The sequence below is a fragment of the Anser cygnoides genome, chromosome Z (genome assembly GCF_040182565.1).
Source record: "Anser cygnoides isolate HZ-2024a breed goose chromosome Z, Taihu_goose_T2T_genome, whole genome shotgun sequence".
Classification (NCBI taxonomy): Eukaryota; Metazoa; Chordata; class Aves; order Anseriformes; family Anatidae; genus Anser; species Anser cygnoides.
In genome coordinates, this window is record NC_089912.1 from 76,008,924 (window position 1) to 76,034,433 (window position 25,510).

Below are 25,510 nucleotides of genomic sequence, written 5' to 3' on the forward strand. Positions count from 1 at the left end.
CAGGTGATACAGCAGGTCAGAAAAGGATTCTGTACGTCTGTGGTTGGCTATATTTTACAGTGTCTGATAGGTTTTTATGGAAGCCATTTGGTGATCTCATCAACAACAAGTCTATTGTTTCATTACTATCAGATTCAGTGTGTTTGTGATTAAATCAGCAGAATGGAGAACATGAAGGGAGTGCTGTTCACTTTGCAATCATTTCCATCTGTTATAAATTTTTATCAGATGTTGGGTAACAGCAGGCAAGAGTCAGAGCAAGTGTTTTATCCAATTTCCAAGAAACAGTGATATGTAATTGGCATCTATTGTGCTCTTAGTTTAATCTGTCCATTTAGATATTTAAAATGTCCTAGAGTATACAGGTATTACAAAGCAAATAGAAACTTATTTCCATCTTTCCTCACATTTATTTTCTTTTGAAGGCTCTGATGCTGATATAAATGTTTTGGTACTTAGTAATCATGACCACTGATGACACTTCATAAACTGGAGGGTCAGAGTGAGACTTGGAGAGGAGAATCTCCATTAGGCATATGCTGCTGTCCTAAGTGGTTTTGCCTCGATTGATGATGTAGAAATTGGCAAGTAGAATTGGCTGGCCAGTGGCCAGCATCATTTGCCTTACAGAAGTGGGAGAGGGATCTATCAGTAACAGGCGTAAGCTGACGTGTAATTAGATGGTCCCAAGGAATGAAATTGTACATTTCTTATGAAATTGATTTTTAGCATTAATTATTGTAAAAAGATGTTCCAGTTTTCCATTTAAATATCTGAGATGCTTTTAATTATCTGAAGATTTTCGGTGCAAAATAATAATGTGCAAAAGAGTTGTCTGGTCTCATCTGAAAAATGAAGAATATTTTATTAATATAATTTACTGAGATGTTATCGAATGTATCCCTGACTCAGATATTAGACCTCTGCAGTATTTGTTCTACCCTTTTTTATGTAGAAAAGTCTCACTTTCTTTCTGAAATTAATAATTCCATTCTTTAGGTCAGAGGAAATTTTTAATGGTGGAAATAATCTTTGTCATCCTTTCTGGAACTTTTTGTATGACCATGTTGGCCGTTGTGACGTGGGTTGTCCCATGTTTTATATAGTATTCTCAAATGAGCCATATTGTTGTTTCTTTTAGAGCCACTGTAATACTTGTTGCATTATCCTCCTTTAAAATGTATTTTAACACTTAATGCATTTTATGGTTTTGTTTTCCACAACTACATAATAGTGTTCTTCCCTGAGTTGTTGCTAATAAAGCTCAGAGTCTTTTCATGACCTTGTTCTGAAATATTAGAGCTGTGTAAGGCATAAAAAAAACACACGTTTCCCTCTGGAGAGCCTCCTTCAGTTTTGTAAGGGAATTTCATAAGAATTTCTGAGAGGCTGATTGTGACCATTTATTCCATTCTCTATTCCTCAGCTAAAACTGTAGGAAATCACCATATTTTTTCTGGGCTTGACTGGTCTCCCGACTGGATATTCCAGATATGTTGCTATCAAGTACTCATTCCGGTTTTAGAGTATTTAACTTGAATTATTACCTTTTGCTGTATTGAAAAGTATCTGCTTATTCTTGTCTAAGATTAACTATTTTTTTGCTGTGTATTTTGTTTTCAATCTATTTCTTACCATTTGTCTTCTCTAATAGTACTTTAATAGGCCCTTGTTAAAAGATTTTTTGAATATCTAAAGCTCTTCACCTTGTTGTCCATTACTCTGTTCATCCACACTTTCATTTTGATGCAACTACTAGAGTAGTGAAACAGCATACAGACTCCCTATTTCAGATGGTGTTTATTATTTATTGTTGTTTGAAACCGTTCACGAGAAATTTTTACTGGGCTTTCCTTGGTCATCTCTTTTGTTGTAAAGGTATGGTATTTGTTACTATCAGGTCATTTGATAGAACATTGTTTTTAAGGTGAGTTAGGGGAATTAGTTGTTCTTGAGTTCCATCCAGAGGATGTTCTCTGAAGCTTTATCACATTTTAACTGGTTGATAACTCTTCTTCTGATACCTCTGGCTCTGGTGGTGTCTCATCTTTATCTCCGTATCAGATCAAGTTCTTAGAAAGTTACCTCCCTAGCACCTTCTCTTGAGAAAGCTGACACAAATAAATCATTTATCTTATCAGCAGTGGTTTTGTTTTACTTTATTATTCCCTTTAATCCCATGTGACCTAGTGACCTCTTATTTCTTTTGTTGTTTTAGTTAATTCAATCATTGTAGCATTAATACCTTCATCTGTTTCCTCTTTAAATCTCATCATAGGCCCTTTTATACATCTTCTAATATATGACGTTCCACAATCTATTCTGACAGCCATAGGTTTAAGTTTACAGATATAAAATTATTTGGTTTAAATAACATCTTAAACTTTGTTGTTTAGTCATACTAATTCCTTGCCTTTTTTTTTTTTATGAGCTTTGCATTACATCTAAGACTTCTGTTGTTTTTACAGGAAGCATGTATGTTATTTCTAAAGCATTTAGTACTTTTATCTAAGATATTAGAACTTCTCTGACTCATCCGGTGAAACCATCCTAAATTTTCAGGATGAATGGTTTGCTTTTTCCAAGACTGAACAATATAATACAACGTTCTAGATTTGTCAGTACGAATAACTAAAGACAAAGATTAGTGGCTAATAGAAAAATATGCTGAATTGGTTTGCTAAAGGAGATTATGCCAGACTAACTTGTCTCTAGGACCTTTCTGATCAAAAGTAATCTTTTTTTTCTTTTTTTTCTTTTTTTCTTTTTTTCTTTTTTTTTTCCTGTAGGCTAAGTATTTGATAAAAATTAACTCTAGATTAAGAGGGAATTATTAAAATGAAGGAGACAAAAATTTAGAAAAAGAACTGTAAAACAGGTAAGAAGCTAGTTTAAGAAGAAAAGCGGCTATTGTTTTAAGTCAGATTTATTAGGATAGTCCCTAGTTTAAATTTTCAGTAACAGTTTAAATGTGGGGGACAGGAACCAACATTTTTTGTTAAATGAAACTTCTAGATAGTATGAGGCTGGAAAGTAATGTTAAGGAGGTAGAAGTAAGTTAGATAGGAATGTCCCAATGGAAAAATGAATTATCTCAAAAGCTTGATTGATAGAAATAGGGTGAATTTTAAGTTTTAAGATTATACCATAGGGGACTAAAACAAGAATTCTTAATGCAAGCCATCATTTGGAAGTGACAGATGAGGACAATATCCTATTAATCACAACTGTGAGTGACCAATGTGTTAAGCTGTGTGACAACAAAGAAAAAAAGGCAAATGCACTTTTATCACACATGAAGCTATGTATTTGCAATAGACATAGATACACCATTGTTCTGGATGAGAGATGTTGGCAGTCTCCTTGAGTTTTTCTGCTTATTCTTTTTAGTTTAACAATGTTACATTGGCCTATCCTGCATTAGCCAAAGGTAGGTTCTTCTTTTACATTGGGAAAAGTTAGGTTCTTATGTCTGTTTCAGAACCTGCTGTGAAAATTAAAGTACAGATAGTGCACAAAATCAGCCTTAAGATAAAACTATGATAAATGCTTCTATACATGCCTTAATGTATATATTTGTAGTTTCTGGCAGCATAACTGGTGGCTGAACAATACAAGTGAAGCAAGCCTTGTAGGGAAAGCTAATACCTTTTATTAAGCTAACTGTGAAAGAAAAATAAACTAGCTGAAGAAGAGTTCATGTGCTCTGAAACTTGTGTGTTTTTTTTCCTCTCCAGCTGTCCTAGTTGCCCTAATGAAATATGTTGCTGTTCCCTTAATACCTTTCTTCTTGCACATGTTTATACTTCATGCTCAGTTTGTAGGCCTGGCTGTTCTGTTAAGCTTCTTCCAACAGAGTAAAATGGTAACATTCTTCATCAATCTCAGCCTATGAGAATTCATTGCCCAGTACTGAGACTGCTGTAGTTCTCTACTGCAAAAATCCAACTTTGTTTCTCACACTGCTAACATAAAATGCAGTTTATAGTCCAGCATGCATAATTACATTAAAATAAAGGTTCAGATGATGTGTATTCTAATTATGTGATCCACTTATTTATATTCAGGTTTATGGGAATGTAAAGACAGCAATGTTTGCCAGTGTAGTCTGTAATAAACAAGCCAATCATATCAGATTTCAGCATTGAAATCATTCAATAGTCCTAGATAAAATACATACCAATACCGGTAATTCATCCATAAACTCTTTCAGTGAAGAAGTTTTTTAAACAAATAGTTACAGTCCTAATTGCAAACTGTAATATAGCAAGTACTGTTAAAGTCAAGAAACAACATTAACTGTTAGCATTAGTGTTAGCACAGGTGTCCATGCACGGCCCAGCACTTACATCAAAATATTTAGTTTACAGGTTTCTAATGTCAAGACCTGGTGAATGTCTTCTGCTATTTTTATATCACCTTCTTATGTGAGATACAACTGTGATGTACCATCTGCAGAAGACAGACAGACATCTGTCTGACTCCTGCACTAAAACCAGGCTGGCAAAAAGACAAGGTGTATATTCCAAACCCATAATTTTCAATTTTCATTCTCATTTTTCAGTTGTAAAATTCTTGCAGCACCAGAGATGAACGGTAATATAATCCATATAAAACAGGATTCTTGAACCCTAGAAAAGCTTTAGATCTATATGCCAAATGGGTAATTTACTGTCCATTCCAAGAATTGAATGTTCTGCAGGTACCCCAAAGGGCAGAAAGGGGAGTATCAGAAAAGACTAAAATTGTGACATTATAGAACAGTCATTTCCCTTGATCCTTCCTCACATTCTACCTATCAGTTAGTTGTACAAACATGATATTTTATATTGTTTCATTTGTTGTTAGAGATCTCTATGTGGAAACACTATTTATATTTTAACTTAGAGTCGAAATTCTTAAACAGGAAGTTATGCATTTTTAAAGAATATGTAGCAGAAATCAAAAGCTAACACCTTAACAGGGATTCTTCTTCATTGTCCCTGATATTACTGAGATGTCTGTTAGTCAGTTCTAGAGCGACCTTTCATGGCTACTATTGATATAATAGGCATTGAAAATTATCATTACTACGTATAAGAGCTTATAGAATGTGCTTCTTATGGAATTAACAAATTTTGGAAAAGGAATGTGGCTGCCTGTAATAGGAGGGAATTTAATCCAGAACCTCTTTCCAGATTGTTAGCTTACAGTATGAATTATAGAATCATTTAGGTTGGAAATGAAGAGATAATACTGTACTATGGCTTAATTTTATTTTTGTCTAAGCTCAATTAACATAATTCTTTCTGCTATGAAATTCACATGAGCGTTGTTAGAGTACTTTAGTATTGATTTTATTATATATGTATATATACATAATTTCTATAATAGCTTACCTTGGAAATCAGTGTAAGGAAAAATTTAAACTGACAGAAGATGTTAAAGGATGGTGTTCATGCAAACACTATACTTTTACGTGACTATCTTCACATGCCTATATTATTTATAACATTTTAAAAGGACTTTTTAAACATATTTCTTTTTTTTTCTTGTTGTGATATGTTTACTTTGAGCAGCAGTTACTAAATAATTTATCATTTATGTATAGCCAGTTAGTAATTGTCCTTTGATGCTACTGAATGAAAAGCTAGCACAAACAAATGACAGGAAATGGCCTTTAAAAAATAAAAACAATGTGATTATAATATCATAAGAAGAGGAAAGGAAATAACATGTTATGTCATCAAACGTAATAATTTAATACTGATTACTACAGAAAACAGCACTTACCCAAATTAATTCTTGCTTCAACTAAAGCATACCTTTTAGAGAAATACCAAATCCATTGATGGAAAATACACCATCATCTTGTTTCAGTTGTTCAGTGGCCAAGTAGCTTCTTCACTATAAATTCACAATTTTCTGAGTGAATCCTGACTGAAAGACTTATCTATATATTTTCAACACCAGCTGAGTACTTGAGTTTTGAAAGAAAGTGGCCTCATTTAATGTTGTACCAAGATCAGTGAATGGCTGTGTGCTAGACTAACCTCAAGCAATTGGGGCCCCTCTGGGAACTTAGGTGGAATTTAGAGGGTCCCCCACGGGCGGCAGCTCCCCCCAGACCCCTGCTCCTGCGTGGGCTCCTCTCCACGGGCTGCAGCTCCGGCCCGGGGCCTGCTCCTGCGGGGGCTCTCCATGGGCCGCAGCCTCCTCCAGGCCACATCCACCTGCTCCACCGGGGGCTCCTCCACGGGCTGCAGCGTGGAGATCTGCTCCGTGTGGGACCCATGGGCTGCAGGGGGACAGCCTGCTCCACCAGGGGCCTCTCCCTGCACAGGCCGCAGGGGAACTGCTGCTGCCTGCCTGGAGCACCTCCTGCCCTCCTGCTGCACTCACCTGGGGGGCTACAGGGCTGCTTCTCACTCCTCTCTCTCCCTGCTGCTGTTGAATAGCATTTTTTTTTTCCTTTCTTCAGTCTGCTCGCCCAGCGGCCCAGCCAGCGCTGCTGTCTGGCTCAGCTCTGGCCACCAGCAGGTCCAGTTTGGAGCCGGCTGGAGCTGGCTCTGATCTGACATGGGGCAGCTGCTGGGTTCTACCCAGAGGCCACTCCTACAGCACCCCTGCTACCAAAACCTTGCTATGTAAACCTAATACAGTGTACCAAATATATTTTATTAGTACAGATTTTATATAGTCATTGTAATTTATATACATGTCTGCATGAACACACAAGTACAAATAGATATATACATATATAGAAAGAGGGGTCATTTTGTGTTTGTGCACAGCAAGTATAATCCAATGGTTACACCAATATCACAATTACTGTTTACTTCTGTAATCAGTTGCCTTTTCTTATGCTGAAGTGAAGTCGAATATATAACTCGTTTTTGATTTAGGAAGTTGATCAGTAAGTTCAGAAGACACATTAGTATTTTTTTGCAAGACACCTTCAGTGTTTGGCAACTTAGAAACAAGTTTATTCATTTAACTTAGAATATTTATCTAAATTCCCAATTGGTTTTATTCCTTATTAATGAAGTGTTTATTCCTAGCATTATAAAATACAAAAGAAAAAAAAACAGATTTATTAGAAAGCGGAAGCATGGACTGTATCATGATTTAAAGATAACTGTATAAAACCCTGTTATTAAGATAAAAGTTCATTGAAATATAAAGCTTTAATACTAAGTCAGCTTTGATACAGCTGAATGCTCAGAGATGGAAGATGTCTTATAGTAAAGTGAGCTTTCCAGAGGCTTTTAACCAAGCCAGAAACCAACTAATATTGAAATGAAAGGGCTAAGGTACCGAAACTCCATACCACTGCCATAATGTCATGAGTTTTTGGAGCTGTGCTTGGTCACAGCTCTTCAGCTAAGGGTGTTGTATAGCAAGTGTGTGTTTACCCATTTTGGGGGCAGATCCTTTGTGCAGAAGCAAGAGTTATGTTTTTAACTTTTAGTCTGGTGTTCAGTCTGCTGGTTCTTGTTGCATTTCATGAGGATGGAATCTTGATCCACCAAAATACTCTTTCTTTCAAATTCAGTGGGAGGATTACAGGAGGTCAGGCAATCTCCATTCAGTTGTTCATGGATTCCATCCAGCCATATGGATGACTAAGTTTGTAGGGTATTCTTACTTCATCTGACTTGTGACACAAATCTCTGAAACAGTCTTAGATTTGGAGTCAGGAAACTCATGCAATTTTTGTATTAAGACAGTCAATTAAAAGAATCTTTTCGCCTTGCGATCACAGAATATAGAGGAACATTGAAAGATTTTCCAGTACTTCTGCATGCATGTGGCCTGCTTTGCTATACAGTATATAAAACTGCAAGGCACTTCTGCTGTGCTGAAGCACAAAAAGCTACTTAGTCATTAGGTGCAAGCTGAATTGTTCAAAATACGTTGATCTACTTTATTGCTGGCTTAGAGGTTAGCAGTCAAATTGAGTTCATGATTGGATTTCATTTAATTTATACAACTCAGTTGGAAAATTAAAGACAGAATAGACTGTTACCAAAATATAACAATTGTTCAGGGATGCCCAATTTGGATGTGGAATAAAGTCACACTGGGGAGGAAACATTCAGGTTTAAAAGAAATACGAAATCAGTGAAAAAGCAAAAGGATATAGCAAAGAATGTTTCAAATTAAAACACCTATACCAACTAGAAAGGCCAAAAGAGTCAGTGGAATATTGATGAAATCACCATGAGGCTTAAAGCAAGCAAACAGGCATTTCTGAAACAGTTTAAATTAAAAGGGCAGGGAAAAAATTCTAGGTAGGTTATGTATAGAGTCATCTGCTATACAGAATCATAGAATTGTCTGGGTTCAAAAAGACTTTTAAGATCATAAAGTCCAGTCATCAAAGTGACCTAAGTCCCATCACTAAATCTTTTCTCTTACCACCATGTCTCTTAAATACCTCCAGGGATGGGGACTCCACCACTTCCCTGGGCGGACTGTTCCAATGCTTGAACACCATCTCCATGAAAAAATTCTTCCTAAGTCACACTTGGCACAACTTGAGGCCATTTCCTCGTGTCGTATCACTTGTCACGCGAGAAAAGACACCAACACCCTTCTCGCTCCAACATCATCATAGTTGTAGAAAGTGATGGGGTCTCCCTTAAGCCTCCTCCTCTCCAGACTAAACAATGCCAATTCCTTTGGCTGCTCCTCATAAGTCTTGTTTTCTGGTCCATTCACCAATTTTGTTGCTGTTTTCTTAAAACATTCCACCAGCTCAATATCCTTCTTGTAGTGAGAGTCCCAAAACACAATATTCAAGGTGTGGTTTTACCACTGCCTTGTACAAGGGGACAGTCACTTCTCTAGGTCACAGCAGTGTAGCTGGCCACACTATTTCTGGTGCAGGCCAGGATGGCATTGACTTTGTTGGCCACCTGGGCACACTGCTGGATCAAGTTCAGCTGGCCATTAAGGTGGCAAAATCATTATATAGAAAACAAAAAAAATATTCAGTGTTTATGTTCTAGGTGTGGAAAGTAGTGCATGCATTATGTGAGTAGAATAAAAAGTTCACATACACTGTCAAGGGAGAAGTTGGGCAACACTTTTTAAAATTAAACACTCAATAGACAAGAGGCCTAGCTAACATAAATGCAAGGACTTTGGTGAAAAGTTGAATGCTTTCTGTTCTACAAATGTTAGTTTTTAATAAAAACAGGAAAATTAAAGAGATTACAAAGAATTAGAGAACGACCATTTCATAATCTAAATATGGCAAAAGGTGTGCTGTGACAGGGTTACAGCATTGGTGGATAGGGGAAGAGCAACTGTCATCATCTAACTGGACTTGTGCAAAGCGTTTGACACTGTCCCCCATAGTATCCTTGTCTTTAAAGTGAAGAGACATAGATTTGACATATGGACCACTCAGTGGGTAAGGAATTGACTGGATGGTCGCACTCAAAAAGTTGCAGTCAATGGCTCAGTGTCCAGGTGGTGTTCCTCAGGGGTCAGTATTGGGATGGGCGCTGTTTAACATCTTTGTCAGTGACATGGACAGTGGGATAGAGTGCACCCTCAACAAGTTTGCTGATGACACCAAGCTGTGTGGTGCGGTCGACATGCTGGAAGGAAGGGATGCTATCCAGAGGGACCAGGGCAGGCTTGAGAGGTGGGTCTCTGCAAACATCATGCAGTTCAACAAGGCCAAGTGCAAGGTCCTGCTCCTGGATTGGGGCAATCCCAAGCACCAATACAGGCTGGGCAGAGAATGGATTGAGAGCAGCCTTGAGCAAAAAGACCTGGGGGTGTTGGTTGATGAGAAGCTCAACGAGCCAGCAGTGTGTGCTTGCAGCCCAGAAAGCCAACCACATACCCTGGGATGCATCAAGAGAAGCATGGCCAGCAGATGGAAGGAGGTGAGTCTCTATTCTGCTCTCATGAGACCATCTGGAGTGCTGCATTCAGTTCTGGGGGCAGCACAAGAAGGAAGTGGGCCTATCAGAATAAGAACCATGAGAATGATCAAGGGGCTGGAGCACCTCTCCTATGAAAGGCAGAGAGAGCTGGGGCTGTCTAGCCTACAGAAGAGAAGGCTCCAGAGTGACCTCATTGCAGCTTTTCAATATTTAGAGGGGGGCTTATAAAGAAGACAGTAACTTTTTGCTCAGACAGACAATCTCAGTACAAGGCAGAATGGGTTTAAATTACAAGAGAGTGGGTTTAGATTAGATATTAGGAAGAAATTCTTTTCGCAGAGGGTGGTGAGACACTGGAACAGGTTGCCCAGAGAACTTGTGAATGCCCCATACTTGGAGGTGTTCAAGACCAGGTTGGATAGGGCTTTGAGCAACGTGGTCTAGTGTGTAGCATCCCTGCCCATGCAGAGGGGTTGGAAATGGATGATATTTAAGGACCCTTCCAACCCAAGCTGTTCCATGATATGATATATATGGGACAGAATGCTTTGTTACGTACACTCATCTGGAAAAAAAAGAGACTAAAGTTGTAACCAATGCTGGTTAGTATAATTTTGTAATTAGTAGATTAACTATGTTGCCTTTTGGAGAAACTGGAGGGATGGGATAATACTGTTTTAAAGAGTTGACCTTTTTTTATTTATAAAAATAACTGAGTTGGTACAGTGTTTGTAGTATGGGCAGATTTGTACCAAGCATTAGTTTATGAGCCACTGCCGTTCTTGTATTTATTTAAAAAGAGAAAAAGTCTTTAAGAAAATAATAGCGTATACGAGGACAAACTCTTACAAATAATTTGAATCGAATACGTTTGGTTAGACACTGGCTGGGTAGCCGGGCCCAAAGAGTCGTGCTGAATGGAGTTAAATCCAGTTGGAGGCTGGTTACTAGTGGAGTCCCCCAGGGCTCAGTGCTGGGGCCAGTCCTCTTTAATATCTTTATCGATGATCTGGATGAGGGGATTGAGTGCACCCTCAGTAAGTTTGCACACAACACCAAGTTAGGTGCGTGTGTCGATCTGCTCAAGGGTAGGAAGGCTCTGCAGGATGACCTGGATAGGCTGGACCGATGGGCTGAGGCCAACTGTATGAAGTTCAACAAGGCCAAGTGCCGGGTCCTGCACCCGGGGCAACCCCAAGCAGCACTACAGGCTGGGAGATGAGTGGTTAGAAAGCTGCCTGGCAGAGAAGGACCTGGGAGTATTGTTTGATAGGCAGCTGAATATGAGCCAGCAGTGTGCTCAGGTGGCCAAGAAGGCCAACAGCATCCTGGCTTGCATAAGATGCAGTGTGGCCAGCAGGTCTAGGGAGGTGATTGTCCCCCTGTACTCGGCTCTGGTGAGGCCGCACCTCGAGTACTGTGTTCAGTTTTGGGCCCCTCGCTACAGGAAGGACATGGAGGTGCTCGAGCGAGTCCAGAGAAGGGCAACGAAGCTGGTGAGGGGTCTGGAGAACAAGTCTTACGAGGAGCGGCTGGGGGAGCTGGGCTTGTTCAGCCTGGAGAAGAAGAGGCTCCGTGGCGACCTTATCGCGCTCTACAGATACCTTAAAGGAGGCTGTAGCGAGGTGGGGGTTGGTCTGTTCTCCTACGTGCCTGGTGACAGGACGAGGGGGAATGGGCTAAAGTTGCGGCAGGGGAGGTTTAGGTTGGATATTAGGAAGAAGAACTTCTTTACTGAAAGGGTTGTTAGGCATTGGAATAGGCTGCCCAGGGAGGTGGTTGAGTCACCATCCCCAGAGCTCTTTAAGAGACGTTTAGATGTAGAGCTTAGTGATATGGTTTAGTGGAGGACTTGTTAGTGTTAGGTCAGAGGTTGGACTGGGTGATCTTGGAGGTCTCTTCCAACCTAGATGATTCTGTGTGATTCTGTGAATAGCAAGTGGTCAGAATGCAACAAAAATCTTACAGTACAACAAAAAGCCAGGTTATACAGTTGGAAATCATAAATGCAGGTTGTATCTGCTGCCTAGTACAACCTCTGAGTGACATCTTGGAAAGAATTGGATAAGAGGTGGATTTAGAGTCATTTGGGGAAATAATGTGAGTGCTCAGTGAAGTCATGACATTGTATTCTTTTGTATTTCATTGTATTCCATTGTGAATTAAAGCTAAGGTACCAAGTATGCAATCAGCAGAGCGCTACTGGAATGTTAGCACCCCTCAGTGTGTCTAATTTTGAGGTCTACATTCCAACGGGATTGTGGAAATGCTGCAGGGAGTTCTGAGGTATAGAGAAGTGATTAAAGCTAGGAAAACATAATTTCTTTTAAGAAGAACTTAAAGAAATATAACTTACTTAGCTTGCTGAAGAGAAACCTGAGTAGTGACTGAGGTAACAGTGTAGGAAAGATGATAGTTTCCCCATGCATGGTGTCTTAAAGTTGAAATAAGAGATCAACCTGTAGTGCCCCAAGTTTTCATAGTATCTAGATTGTGGAGTTCCCATCAGTCAGATTGATACATACTGATCCATAGTTGAGCCAAGAATTCAAATGAATTCCTAGACTTGATCCCTTTAAGACTTTCTAGATAAAACAATTCTTTTTAAGGAAGTCAACTAAGAATTTTGGAGTTACACATTTTCTTCTGAAACTGTTTTTCTTAATTTCCTGCAGATTTATTTTTCTCATAGTGCTTCTTGGAGCTAACTTTCTTAGAGAGTTTTGGCAATGTTGGAGAAAAATAATACTGTCTGTAATTCTTGTTTTCAGAAACATTCAATATGTAATTTATTACACACATGCATGCATATATATATATACACGTACACATATATACAGAGTTATTTTTTGCTTGATCTCGAATATGGAACAGATGGTTGAGATAGTTGATGACCATTATGCTTGGCCCTAGAATAGTATAAGCCTTTTGTAAAGTTGTTTAACAGCTGTTATCTTTCAGGACTTCAGTCAGAAAAAGATATCGAGGGTTATGTAGACAAGAGATTGCAGTAATTGGAGAAAAATACTTAGGCTAAGCAACTTCAGATAAAAGGTTAAAAGCTGTTGTTTATACATAAGCTAGTGCTAGCCAGTATTTCAGGAGTTATGGAAAGTTACGGCTTTTATTTACTGTAAAATGTACTTTACATCCAAAAGCAATAAAAATCACTGTTATTTGGAAATTTGGTCCATGTTTAGAAGGAGTATCTCCAAGCCAGAATCCAGCTTGGTACTTAAGCAATTTTACTGAAGTGTTCTTTGCAAAATATGGAGATAAAAGATTGGAATTTTTAAAGAATGAGTTGCATTTCAAAAATTTCAAAAAATGAAATTCAGGAAGGAAATGATTTGTATGTAACGCTTGTACTGCCACTTCAGGAAGCAAAAATGAAGTTATGTTTTATTTTGTTGCATTCCATTTATGGATGAGGGGATGAGTAGTCTGGGGAGGTGATTGCACCTGTTTTGGAAGTCTGTGCTGAGGGAGGGAGGAAATATTCCAGACTACAGGAAGGGGGAAGAAGAGGAAGAATAATGAGTGAGAGCAAGAGAAGAGTCTGTAGCATAACAGTGGGACCAAGAAGGCAGTGAGAAGAGCCTGTACCAGACACACAGCTATGCCTCTGTAGTGACAGAAACTTTCCAGTGACAAGAGGCAACAGTGCAGTGCCTACAAGCTGAGAAAAGCTAAGGTATATAAAATGTCAGCAAATTTACTGCACACAAGGACCTGTGCTTCAAATATGAAGGGTACAGGTACAGGCTGATTTGTAGTCCCTTATTTTGATTATGCTGTACTTCATCAATTTCATGGTTTTCCATTTCAAGAAGTTAGTTATTTCGCATTCTCCACCAGTAAGTCTGGCTTCTGGCTTTCCAATTAATCAGTTCTTGGGGCTTCCTCCTTAGCATGTAGGTTTTTTGAATTGCCTTTCTCACCTACCTAACTTTGTGAAGTGACCCTAGGAATAAAAAATGTAGGAAGTTTAGAGTCTGTACTCTTGAAGCCAAATATCAAAGTCCTATTTTGACCTAGTACTGATCATAGAGGGAGCTTGAAAAATTACTTTATAATTAGGCTCTCAAGGAATTAAGACCTTCTGTGTTCTTTACAGAAACCTCTTTCCACTGGAAAAACAAAAGAGGGAGAGGAAGGCTGAATAGTTATCAGGAGACAGGTTCTTCTTCTTAATTCCGCAGTACTTTAAGATAACTGAGAGTGCGTCCCTCTTACAGAAAGCCTTTTGATGTGCTGGACTGTTGTATTCTAAGTGCCATTTGTAACCCACTCTTGCCGAGTTGCAAAGAAGAATTAGTTTCTTCCAGGAGGAAGAAAGAGCAGAGTTGTATTGTACCTGGCAGCGTACTTTGGAAATCTAGAGAAGAAAGTCCTATAGTTCCCAGGCACCTGGAATATCTTCACAAGGTTTTTGCTGCCACTTTTAATGAGAACTGAATGCATCTTTTTAACTTTTATCGCTATAAATATTTCAGATGTGTAACTTTAATTGATATGTATGTTATTTTGCCAGAATTCTGTAAGAAATACGTTCTTGTAATATACTAGATTGGTGTAGTGATACAGCTTGCTTACTGCATTATCCAAAATTTATATAAATGTTAGGAAGTTATTTGGGTTAAAAAAGTCTCCTAACACTTCCCTTGGTTTTTGTCTTGGTTTTTTTAAATCACGATAGAAAAGTAGAACTGTATTCTCATGTAAAAGTTGTTAATCTTCCTCAGTATCGTTTCTGCCAATTGAAAATTAAGATTTACTGCTGTGGTTGATTTTTTGAGTACCTTTGCAAAGTCAGACTTCTTTTTCTAGTACTTTTCACAAGCTCTGTCTTTGTACATACACAAATGAAAATAAAATTTGAAAGACGTCATCATCCCATAATTCCAAGTCTTTGCTTAAGGAAAGTAACATTGTGGTAACAGAGCTGCAGGAAGGTGCTTGCATGGCATATTCCTGCACTGTAGCTATTTTTGTAATGCACTGACTTTGAATACTAAATAAGTCAAAACTTACGTTTTGTAAAAAGTGGAAAATACAGATTCTGACACAGAAAAACGTGAAGCAGTTACCACTTCTTTAATACTGGTAACCGTTAGATCGGCACAAATAGATATGAACTGAAATTCAAGAAATTCCGTTTAAACAGACAAAAAAAGCTTTTTCACATTAGGGTGGTCAAGCAGTGGAACAGGCTACCCAGAGAGGTTGTGGAGACTCCATCTCTGGATATTTGAAGTCCTGACTGGACAGCGCCCTAAGCAGCTTGCTCTGATTGGCCCTGCTTTGAGGAGGTTACTTGGACTGGATGGTGTTCAGACATCCATTCCAAACTCAGCTATCTTGTGATTCAGTGAAGACAGACATTGTATTTGATGTTAATACACAGTCTTGCAAACTTTTGGTTTCTTCTTTCTAGTTATTTCTGGTTATTTGTTGTAACATTTTAAAACTAAATTAATTTTCATATGTAATATTTTTTCCGTACATACTTGTCATGTCTTCGTTATATAGCAACTACATTGTCTGTCCACCTAAGAAACCCAGGATGCTAGAATTTATTACTTCAGGAAACTGAATTAGAGAATACATGTAATATTTATTTGGCACTGCCTCTCTTTCAAAATCTCTTTGTGTGGTTCTTATAGCTAAATATTACAATATTAAATTAAAAATACAGATGGGAGTTCTTTGTTTTATTATTCATATCCTTGACATATTTCTAATGGGCTCTTAAAATAAGTCATCTGTTATGTTCTTTTGTTGTCTTTGCTAATGAAAATATGAACTTTTCTAGGTTCTAATTGATTTTTAAGCCATCTTCCTAGCATCAGTGAGTCAGTACATTCTCTTTGTTTATATCAGAGATTTACTGCCCATTAATTTTGATTCTGTTTCTCCTGAGTGGCTTTACATTCCTAAAAGATTAAATTTTTGTAAATATTTTTCCCTTTGCAGTGAGGAGCTACGGAAAGAAGCACGACAGCTGAAACGTGAACTGCTGGAGGCAAAGCAAAAAAAAGAAGAGCAAGCTTTAAAACCCAAAGAAAAGGAAGGTAAGAGTATAATATAGCAGGTGTTGTGTGGATTTCCAGTTAACAATACAATTTTAAAGTTGTTTAGTAGTTTTGTGTTTCAGATGGATATATTGTTGAAATGTTGTGGGTTTTTTTTCCCAGAAAATTAGTTTTCCTTAAGAATGAAAGGATGCTAGTATATAAATAAATTAGACAGGTGGCATTTGTTCTTTCAAATGTTCTTCAGTTACATATGTATAGTTGGGCAGGCTTCTGTATTTGAAATAATTTTTTTTCAAATAATTGATTTAATTCTTTAATGGGGACCTACCTATTCTGACCTCCAAAGTGGAAAGTATTCCTAAGTGTCCAACTTGGAAAGGTACTTAAAGGTACACATGATTAACTCTGAACTCAAAGGTATTGACTTCAAACTTCTACACCTCTTCTGAATGATACCAGGGGAACTTAAAATCAAGAAGTTGGTTGCATGTTTGTTCTTCGTAAACCTTAGCAAAATGGGATCTTCAGATGCCCACTTTTTATCAGAATAATTTTGTATTCAATTTCTTACTAAATGCACACAAATTGTTAAGTAAACTGCATTTTTAGTGCATAAGGATTTAACACTTCGTTAGCTGAACAGAAAAAAAAAAAGACAGGCTTTTAAGTACTCTGGAGTTGCTAGACACATTTCTGGAGTGGGTTCTTAGTCCAGTTCTCAAACAACATAAAAAATCTGAAAGAAAATATAAAGTCATTGCCAGAAAAATTTCCATTACTCTACTCTATCATTTATCATATCATTTTTTATACAAATTAGAAAGTAGAAATCATAACAATTGTTAGAAAATGTCACGGATTCTCTTGAATCTCTGAACTTGATCAATAACCAGTTTGGCAAATTAAAAAAATGCAGTATCTGGAACTTGTATATGAAGTCTGTCACCATATTATACAAAGTAGTGGCTCTGAAAAGCTTCTAGGAATCATACTGTCACTAAATGAATATAAGCTGTTGTTGGCAAGACACTGAATGCAGTCATTGGACACGTTAAAAAAGGAACTGCAAGTGGAAGTGTAGAAAAGAGAGTAGTTCTTATGTACATATATGATAAATGATAAAGAGTAGTGCCATGTATGGCAATTGTAATACCATTGCTTTAACATTATCCCTGTTCCGGTGCCAGTTACGTCAGAGGACTTACTGTAGAATAATTTGAGGAAATCCACTTTACAGTGACAGACTAAATTAATACTTGGATACCACTGGTAGATACAACTATGGTACAATATTGAAGGATACCTTTTATTCAAGGACAGGTAGGGGGTGGGGGAAGAAGAAATGGGAGCTTTATGTATCAGCTGTTTGGGGGGGGGCGTTGTTGTGTGTGTGTTGTTTTTTTTATTTCATTGAATTAAATAGCAGGTAGGAGATTAACCTGTTGAAGAGCTATAGGTAAGAATTAATGGTAAAAATAGTTCTTGTTTTCCTTTTTGTGAGTGCTGTCAAAGCATAAGTATTTGTCTGTTCCAGTACCTGTTGAAAAAGATATATAGCAGGAAAGAAACCATTCAGCAGGTTCTTGGAGTACCTAACTGAAAAGTATGAAAATAAACATGTTCTAAAATTGAAGACAAAATGAAGAAGATGTTAAATGAGATGCAAATAGCGAAGGGCAAAATGATTAATGAAAATACAGTAACAGGAGAAGAATAAGCAAGAAAAGAGTTGGTTTTCTTTGGCAAAACAAAAAGGAACTAAGCTTGAATGCTTGTTTTAATTCAGTCTTTAGCATAGCAGTCAGCTTTGTTCATATGGTTACATGTGATCAGTGACATAAAGGAAGTATTCATGTACAGAACAAACAAACTAGAGACTGCTTAGATAAATTAGGTGCATTAAAATCATTCAAACTTGATGGAATTCAGTGAAGCATATCAGAGTTGGCTCAAGCAGTCCCAGAGACATTAACTTTAATAAAATATTAAAAGAATTCTTAAAGAGAATTGTAATCAAACTGGAAAGCAGGATTCCCAGGAATCTGTTCATTAGTGATCTGGAGAAGACAGCAGATTACCTTTATTAAATTTTCTGGACTAAAAAAATATATTGGTCAGGGAAGGGGAAGACAAAAGGAAAATCAGAAAAATGCAAATTTATAAGAAAAATGAGAAAATAAGAAATAAGGAAATAAGAAAAATGCAAATTTAAGCACTAAGTATGTATTTTCACATGCAGTAGTCAAATTGAAGAGCTGTCCTCCCTTGCACTAGCCCTGGTCTGTGTTGAAGCTTTTACTGACATGATTTGGTTTGTTAAGTTGGAAAAAAGGTGTTCCTTTTTTGTTCCAATTTTGTATTGGATTAATCAGTTCATAGAAGATTAAAACCATGTCAAGGTAAATGGAATATGTGCTTAGGAAAGGGGGAGGTCTGGTGGAAAAAAAACGATAGTAAGTGGTTTGTATCTCTCTTAGAAATGATCAGTTGTATAAATTCAAGATGTTAGGTAGCGCTTATGCAACTTAAAATCTAATACATATAGTGCCATGCTATTGAAAAAGACTCAAAAAAAGACATGTATAAAGTAGCATGTTGTATGCAAGGCAGACTCATTGTTCGATCTGAGCAGGTCTTCATCTCTAATATATTGCTCAGTTTTGGCCATTCCACTTGGAAAAAAAGTTATTGAGACTTATTATAGGAACACAGAAGAGAGTAACATCAGTGACTGATGATCTGGAAAGCATAACATTTGAACATTGTAGGAAGAGTGGCTGTTTAGTTTAGAGCAGAGATGACTTTGTAAAGGAAGCCATATTAAATACCTTCAAGAATGTTAAAGGCTACCATGGAGAGGAAATTATTCTTTGTAATTTCTGTGGAGAAGACAAGAGATAATAAGTTTCAATTACAGCTAAAGGGATTTAGGTTAAATGTTAGGGAAAACTTCTATTGGACTAGATGACCTACAGAGTGGAACTCTGCAACAGAAGATTAGGCAAATACTTCTTAAGACTAGTTTAAAAAAGGTTGAGCCTCTCTTGTGGGTGGGATGGGCTTAGATGTTCTGTTTTTCTAGATTCTGTGAAGAACATCTTCTTAATAAATCAAAAGAAATATAAGATGTGACTTGGAAGAGGGTTTTGTGGGGGAGGAGAAGCTAAGCATCTTGCTAACAGTGATGGTAGTTAGGTGGAAGCACAACGGAAGGTATTGTGTTTACCATCACTGTTTAAATCAGGTAGTTAAACTCTTGGTTGTAGGTCTGCCAAAATTATTGAGTAAGTATTACTGTCCTTTGTTTTTTTGCTTTCTTTTCAAATAGCTTATACTGGTACTCCAGTGAGTTATTTTATCTACATCCTGAAACAAGCAGGTCAATATCCTAATGATGTTTCCTTTTTTGATGAAGTGTTACACAAAGAAATGTAATTCACCATATGATCAAAGGAAGTAAATATTTCTGATGGTAGAGAAACTGCTGTTACAAAATGCACACCAAAAAAGTAAATGAGACTCATTAGAGACTCGTAATGAGACTCAAACGAGACTGATCAAACATGCTTGATATGGTCTTGAAGAGGAGTTTAAAATGGCCAATTTTCACTTCCATAGTCTACCCACTGCTTTTTAAAAATCATTCTTTAGATGTTATTCACATGCCTATCAATTTGTTGTCACTTGAGTCATACAAAACTTATAATCTGTATGGAAAGAACAAGTACAGTTATGTGATATGTAAGTTTCTGGTAATAGATGAAAGATGTTGTGTACTTCAAGAGCAGCAGGGAAGAGTTGAAATTTTAATAGGAATATTAGCTAAAACGCAGATCTACATTAGTGTCTTTACCGCAGACCAGATGTGTGCTTTTGGATGTTGCCACAATGGAAGTTGTGTTCCAGGAGCACACCTGATGAGTTCCAACTGGTAGTCCAAAATGGAACAGTCCAAAGAGTATATATTGAGCTGATCAGGGCCTCAGCAAAACTGTTTGGTTCCTGTTTCACAGTGTTATTTGCTAAAATTGAAATAGCCAAGGTTTTTCTGTTTTTCATGAGTTTCATCATTACAAATACAGGTGGCCTGAAGACACAAAGTGATTCAGATCTACCTCTCTGAATTTTAAAAAATGTTTCAGTCTGCCTGAGTCTTTATGTAAAAGAAAACTTCTGTTTTCATCCTGGAGCTAAAAGCAGTTTTCTGAAGTTTTCCATTTTCACTCTAGCCAAATACTCACATTATCTCTAAAGTCTTTTAGAACATTTGAGTTCTAAAGCATCAGTTTTAAAGAAGATGCTGGTTAAAATTTTGAATTTATGTTAGAAATCTAAGTACGAGCCTGTGACTGCAAACCTAATGCTACTGTCTTGCAGTGATATTGTAATAGTAATTTAAGAAGTGTGATTTCATTGAGCAAAGACCTCTAAACTTGCTTAATTATATTAATTGTGGAAACAATTGGAGTTGTTTGTACGTTTTTATAATACTAGCATGATGTAATATCTTAAAATAAAACTTTGTTCTGTGTAACATCATCTCAATCGTAATTTATGGATGGTGTGTATTAAATTAAAACAGGGTTGAGTATTCACACTGGATCCTATGACTATGGGAAAACATTATTAGAAAACTGATTTGTTAATCATCAACAAACAAAAGTGAATGTCACTAACTAATAGATTTTAGTACAGGAAGTACTAGATTAGGGAAGGGGAAAAATATGTGAAAAATGTCACTGAAAATTGAGAGTCATATTGGAGTTTTAATATTTCTTTAAAGAAAAATAATTTTACAAGTTTAATAAATTGGGAGAACCATAGTGGTGTAAACCGTTTCAGGTTTATACTAGAAAAAAAAATGAACATGAATTTGTGTGTGATGCAGCTGTGATTGTGTACTTGTTGCTACAGAGGCATTAATTGTAAAAGCACAGTTATATTATTGCACTTGGTTCCAAGTATCGTACCACCAAAAAAATGTGGAGCAATTGGATACAAATGGAAAAAGAAAATAACAGAAGACAAGATTAATTCATTAGGAGAAATTCAAAGATGTATGGAGTTTAGGTAGGCTGTTGTGGAATCTTAAGTATTTACAATGGTAAATACAAGGAATTAAGAAAGATACTTTACTGTAAACAACCATTTACAACTTAAGGATAGCACAAAAGAATCTTGAAATACTTAGCTTGAATAAAATCTAAGAGCAGTAAAACACAGTGTAGTACCTGAGCAAATAATTTTACCCCCAAATTAAAAGCATTTATCTCAGTTCGCTTGGTGAATTTTTAATCAACCTGAGTTTTCATCAGCGAAGTAGAGCTCTCAAGAGCAAGATTATCTACCAAATGTGTAAAAGTTTACCTATTCTGCATTAGTTTACATACAAGAAATTGCATATATTTAAAACAGTCTACTGTCAAGCAGTGACTGAGCGAATGACTGGTCCTTTGGGGACCCAGGAGTTGGACTCGATCCTTGTGGGTCCCTTCCAACTTGGGATGTTCTATGATTCTGTGACCATAGCAAGAGATTTTTCCACTGTTTTTTCCCTGTCCTCTCGGGGGAGTGTGGAATGGAGAATGAGTTGTGACATGCTGGATCAGGTATGTCTATGCAGATGATGCAGACACTTAGACAGTGTCTGTCTATGTTCTGAGCTGGCTTCTTTAGGAAAAAAATGCTAGTTCAGAAGCTATGCAACTGCATTAATATGGTATTCTGCTTGATTAATAAACACTGCATCTCAGCCAAAATTTGCAAGCATAGGGGTAGAAATTAACTGAAGAGCACAGAATAGTATGAGAATGAGGCCTAGGTTGTACTGGACCTTTTGCAGGATTAAGGCTAAAACTGAGATTAAGGTACTGGCTAATGAATGGATGGTGAAAAGACACATCTATTTTACATCCATCGGCAGATTAGTATTGGTATCACATCTTTAAATTGTTCTTTTTACATACTATGCCTACTTTTTTTTTTTTTCCAAATTCAGAGCATTAGATTAATTAAAGAGGATTGTGGGGTGAAAATTTAAGTGTTTACATTGTTTCAAGAGAATGGAGATTTAAAAAAAAAAAAAAACCCTAATTCCCCCCTTATATGTTTGATTATAACCAGCCTTCCAGTCTTTGAATAAGATTGTTGACTATGCCAGACTGCTGTCAAGACCTTACTTTAAATAAGATGTTTTTCTTTTATGTGACATTTGCTGCATTGATGCCAGAAATTACATCAAACATTTTAATTTGAGTGCTGAATTACTTCAGCATTTTGAAGTACTTAATCAAGTATTTGAAAAAGATATACTTAAAAGTTTCATTGTGTAAACCTGTGAATATACTTGAAATTTGCTTTAGAGAAATACCATCTGTTTTTTAACCATATGTTGGTTTTAAATAGTTTTAAAGTAGTATTTTAATTTTTCTTATTAGAACATTTTTTGTAAACTGATAATCTTTAGATGAAAAAATTTAATTATCACACATAAGAAAACAAAAGTCACAGAATAATAACTTAACAACTAATATAAAAAACAACACTTAAGTGTAAGAATCCTACTGGGGCACAAAGTATTTTCTACTTTGGTTTTAATTGTAGTAAGAGAATTGAATGCTTGAAGTGTTTAGAAAACTCTACAAAGCTAGCAAGGATACCAGTTTGAGATTATGTTTTATTTCTGTTTTATTTTTAATGCTGGGTAATGTCAGTGGTACTTAAAGATTTGCTTAAGTCCTGTCAAGATGCTTTCTTGAAGTCTGAGACTTTAAGAGAGTCGTGCACCCTTGAAAACACTGTGAAAACTGCAAAATCCAAATTTTGTTGGTTTGGCAATTCTGTGGCATAAATGTGTTAGATATTAAGATTTCATGGTATATACTGTGTATCTGCAATATATCAAAGTGTACATCCTGAGTATGTCACTTTTGCAAACGTTTTTGTTTTCTTCCACTATTTCCATTTCTATTTTTTCTCATTTTATCTGTCCTAAAATAATACGCAGCATCCATATTCTGTCTCTTCTCTGCCAAAGTAAATGCTTTTCCCTCTTCTTTCTCTGCTTGCTAAAGAAAAGAGGACAAAAACCTCACTGTAAGCCAACTTTGACTTCAGTAGTAATCTTCAGTGGCTCTTCAGTATTTTAACAAGGCCAGAACTGTAATGACAATAACTGAATAACAGTTTAAGGTGTGAAGGAAATCACAAGTAAAATCAGACAGTTATTATCAGAAATATACTGGAGAGTATGTTATGAATTCTTTCAAGCATAATAATATTAATTCATATTGTATATTCCAGAATATTTTTATGTTACTTTACAATAAATTAATGTTATTTTTTCATAGACACTATTTAATGCTGGAAGAAAAATTCTTCCTGGGTTCTGGAAGACGTGTATTATCTGTCTTAGGTCTTAATTATAAAAATGGGCTTTGTGTTCTTCATCCATCACTTCTGGTAGGAATTCCATTTGAATTCCTGAAATATTAAGGAATATCAGAATTATTTTTATTTTTATTGTAATTCATAAGGATTTTGTTTTGTAAGTCCTATTTTCTGGAAGAAAAAAAATCAAGATTTGAATCTCATTCATTATTTCAGAAGAATGCAGTGTAAGTTGACTTCTTCTGAAAAGCTGAAATTTCAGTGCTGTAAAACCAATGTGTTTTAGGCCTTGTATTTTAAGGCACAAAAACATTCAGTCATAACTTTCAGTTCAAACAAGGAATTGGCCAGGGTTTTTCAGTTTTCTCTTCTCCCATTTGGTATTTAGTCTAGCTATACCATGCATTTATTGTATTTCCATCCAACTGGTCTTCTAAAAAACAAAATGTTTTATCCAAGTTAAATGTGAAGGCAGCTGAGATGCTGTCAGATGTTAACTGATTTGCCTCTGATTGCTTTGTGCACTCTCCTTGTTATCTTACCTTGGTTATGCATGAACTAATCATTCTAAATGCTATATGCAAGAGTTAATGGGATTAGTTTTGTCAGAAATGTTTTGTAATGTAAGATACTTATGCCTAGCTGTCTAAAAATCTTCATACTAGCTGTACCTTATCGAGGGAAAAATATCAAAACTCTTTCACTGGTTCTTGTCAGTATGGAAGGTGGGTTTTTTGTGTGTTGGTGTGCTGACATTAAACCTTAAGAAACAACATGCATTTTTCTCTGTCGCAATACATACCATTTCTTCCCTTCTGAAGATCAGTGTGTTTCTGGTAATACTTGCAGCAAACAAAACTGATTTTTATTCCAACAAATATTTTATGCATAGCTTCATTATCTCTCCCTTAATAAGGGAATAAAATTTCTGGGTCTTACATGAGTTCTGCCTCCTTTATTACAAGGACAGATGTTATTACAAGTTTTTTTTAACACTGATACAAATAACAAAATTGTAAAGAACCAAAGTTCATACTGTGGAAAATTGTATGCATACGGTCAGTAAAGGATTTGGCTGAAAAATACTGGTACCTTACCATGCACATCAGTGACTGTTGTGCATGTAAAGACAGTGTTATGCAGTGTAAAGACAGAATTTGAATCTTGGAAAGTGAGCATCAAGCTGAGAAACGAATGTCAGCATAAACAAGGATCGTGTTTTTCCTATCTACCACAGTTAGCAGGCCTAGAACAAATATTTACTGTTTTTTGTAAAGTGGAAGGTAAAATTCAGTTGCAGATTGTGAAATGGAGGTTTTCTGATGCAACTTCTGTTGAGTGTTTATTACACTATTTGATTTACCAGGTGCTGTAGGAATGAAGTTTACAACTTCTTTACCAAGCTTTGTCTTTTGCTCCACTTCCTGTTCTGAACTTAGAAGACTGGCATTCAGTTCAACACCCTTAGAACAAGTTCTCGGGTCTTTGTTATACTTTTGCTATTTTGTATTTAGAAACTGACATCATTTGAACTGTTCCTAATTTAAGTGTGATAAAAATAAACCCTTCTATATTTTTTTTTAAATCAATCTCGTTTCTGGTTTAAAAACTTATGAATCTCATCCTTAGTTTCAGGCTATCATTGGAAACCATGTCTCAAAAACAAACTTTTAGGTTAGATTACATCATCATGTTGGCATCTGTTATTCCTTAAAGGAATATTTCAGGATAGAAGAATCTATCTGAAAAAAATATAAATTACACAAATACTGAAGTTTATGTCACAGTAAGATGAAGGGTTTCTTGGTGGTAATTCAGGCTAGCTAAGGGACAGTAGCAATATACTTAGAAATTATATATTTTCACTATTATTATTATATATGTTATGTATTATATATGTAATTTAATTTATATTTAGAAATATACTTAAGAATGAAGTGTATTTTCAGTAAAGAAAGTGTTGTGGTTTTTTTTCTTTTTGTTTTCCCTAACCTTCCCTAGAATCATAGAATCATTAAGGTTGGAAAAGACCTTCAAGATCATCTGGTCCAACCATCCTACTACCAATGTCACCCACTAAACCATGTCACTACGCACCATGTCCAAACTTTCCTTAAGCACCCCCAGGGACGGTGACTCCACCACCTCCCTGGGCAACCTGTCCCAATGCCTGACTCCTCCTTCTGAGAAAAAACTTCG

At 36.5% G+C, this 25,510-nt stretch overlaps 1 protein-coding gene across 8 annotated transcripts in view; it reads left to right on the plus strand.

Moving 5' to 3' along the window:
* Positions 1 to 25,510, plus strand: part of CWC27 (CWC27 spliceosome associated cyclophilin) — a 130,828-nt gene that overhangs the window by 72,355 nt on the left and 32,963 nt on the right. For all 8 annotated transcript variants that reach the window (XR_010827930.1, XR_010827931.1, XR_010827932.1 and 5 more), the window contains exon 11: positions 15,861 to 15,958. Coding sequence is in view for 4 of the 8 variants with exons in the window: in XM_066988809.1 (XP_066844910.1) it covers positions 15,861 to 15,958 (98 nt within the window). In the remaining 4 variants the exon portion in view is untranslated. The remainder of the gene's footprint in view (positions 1 to 15,860; positions 15,959 to 25,510) is intronic.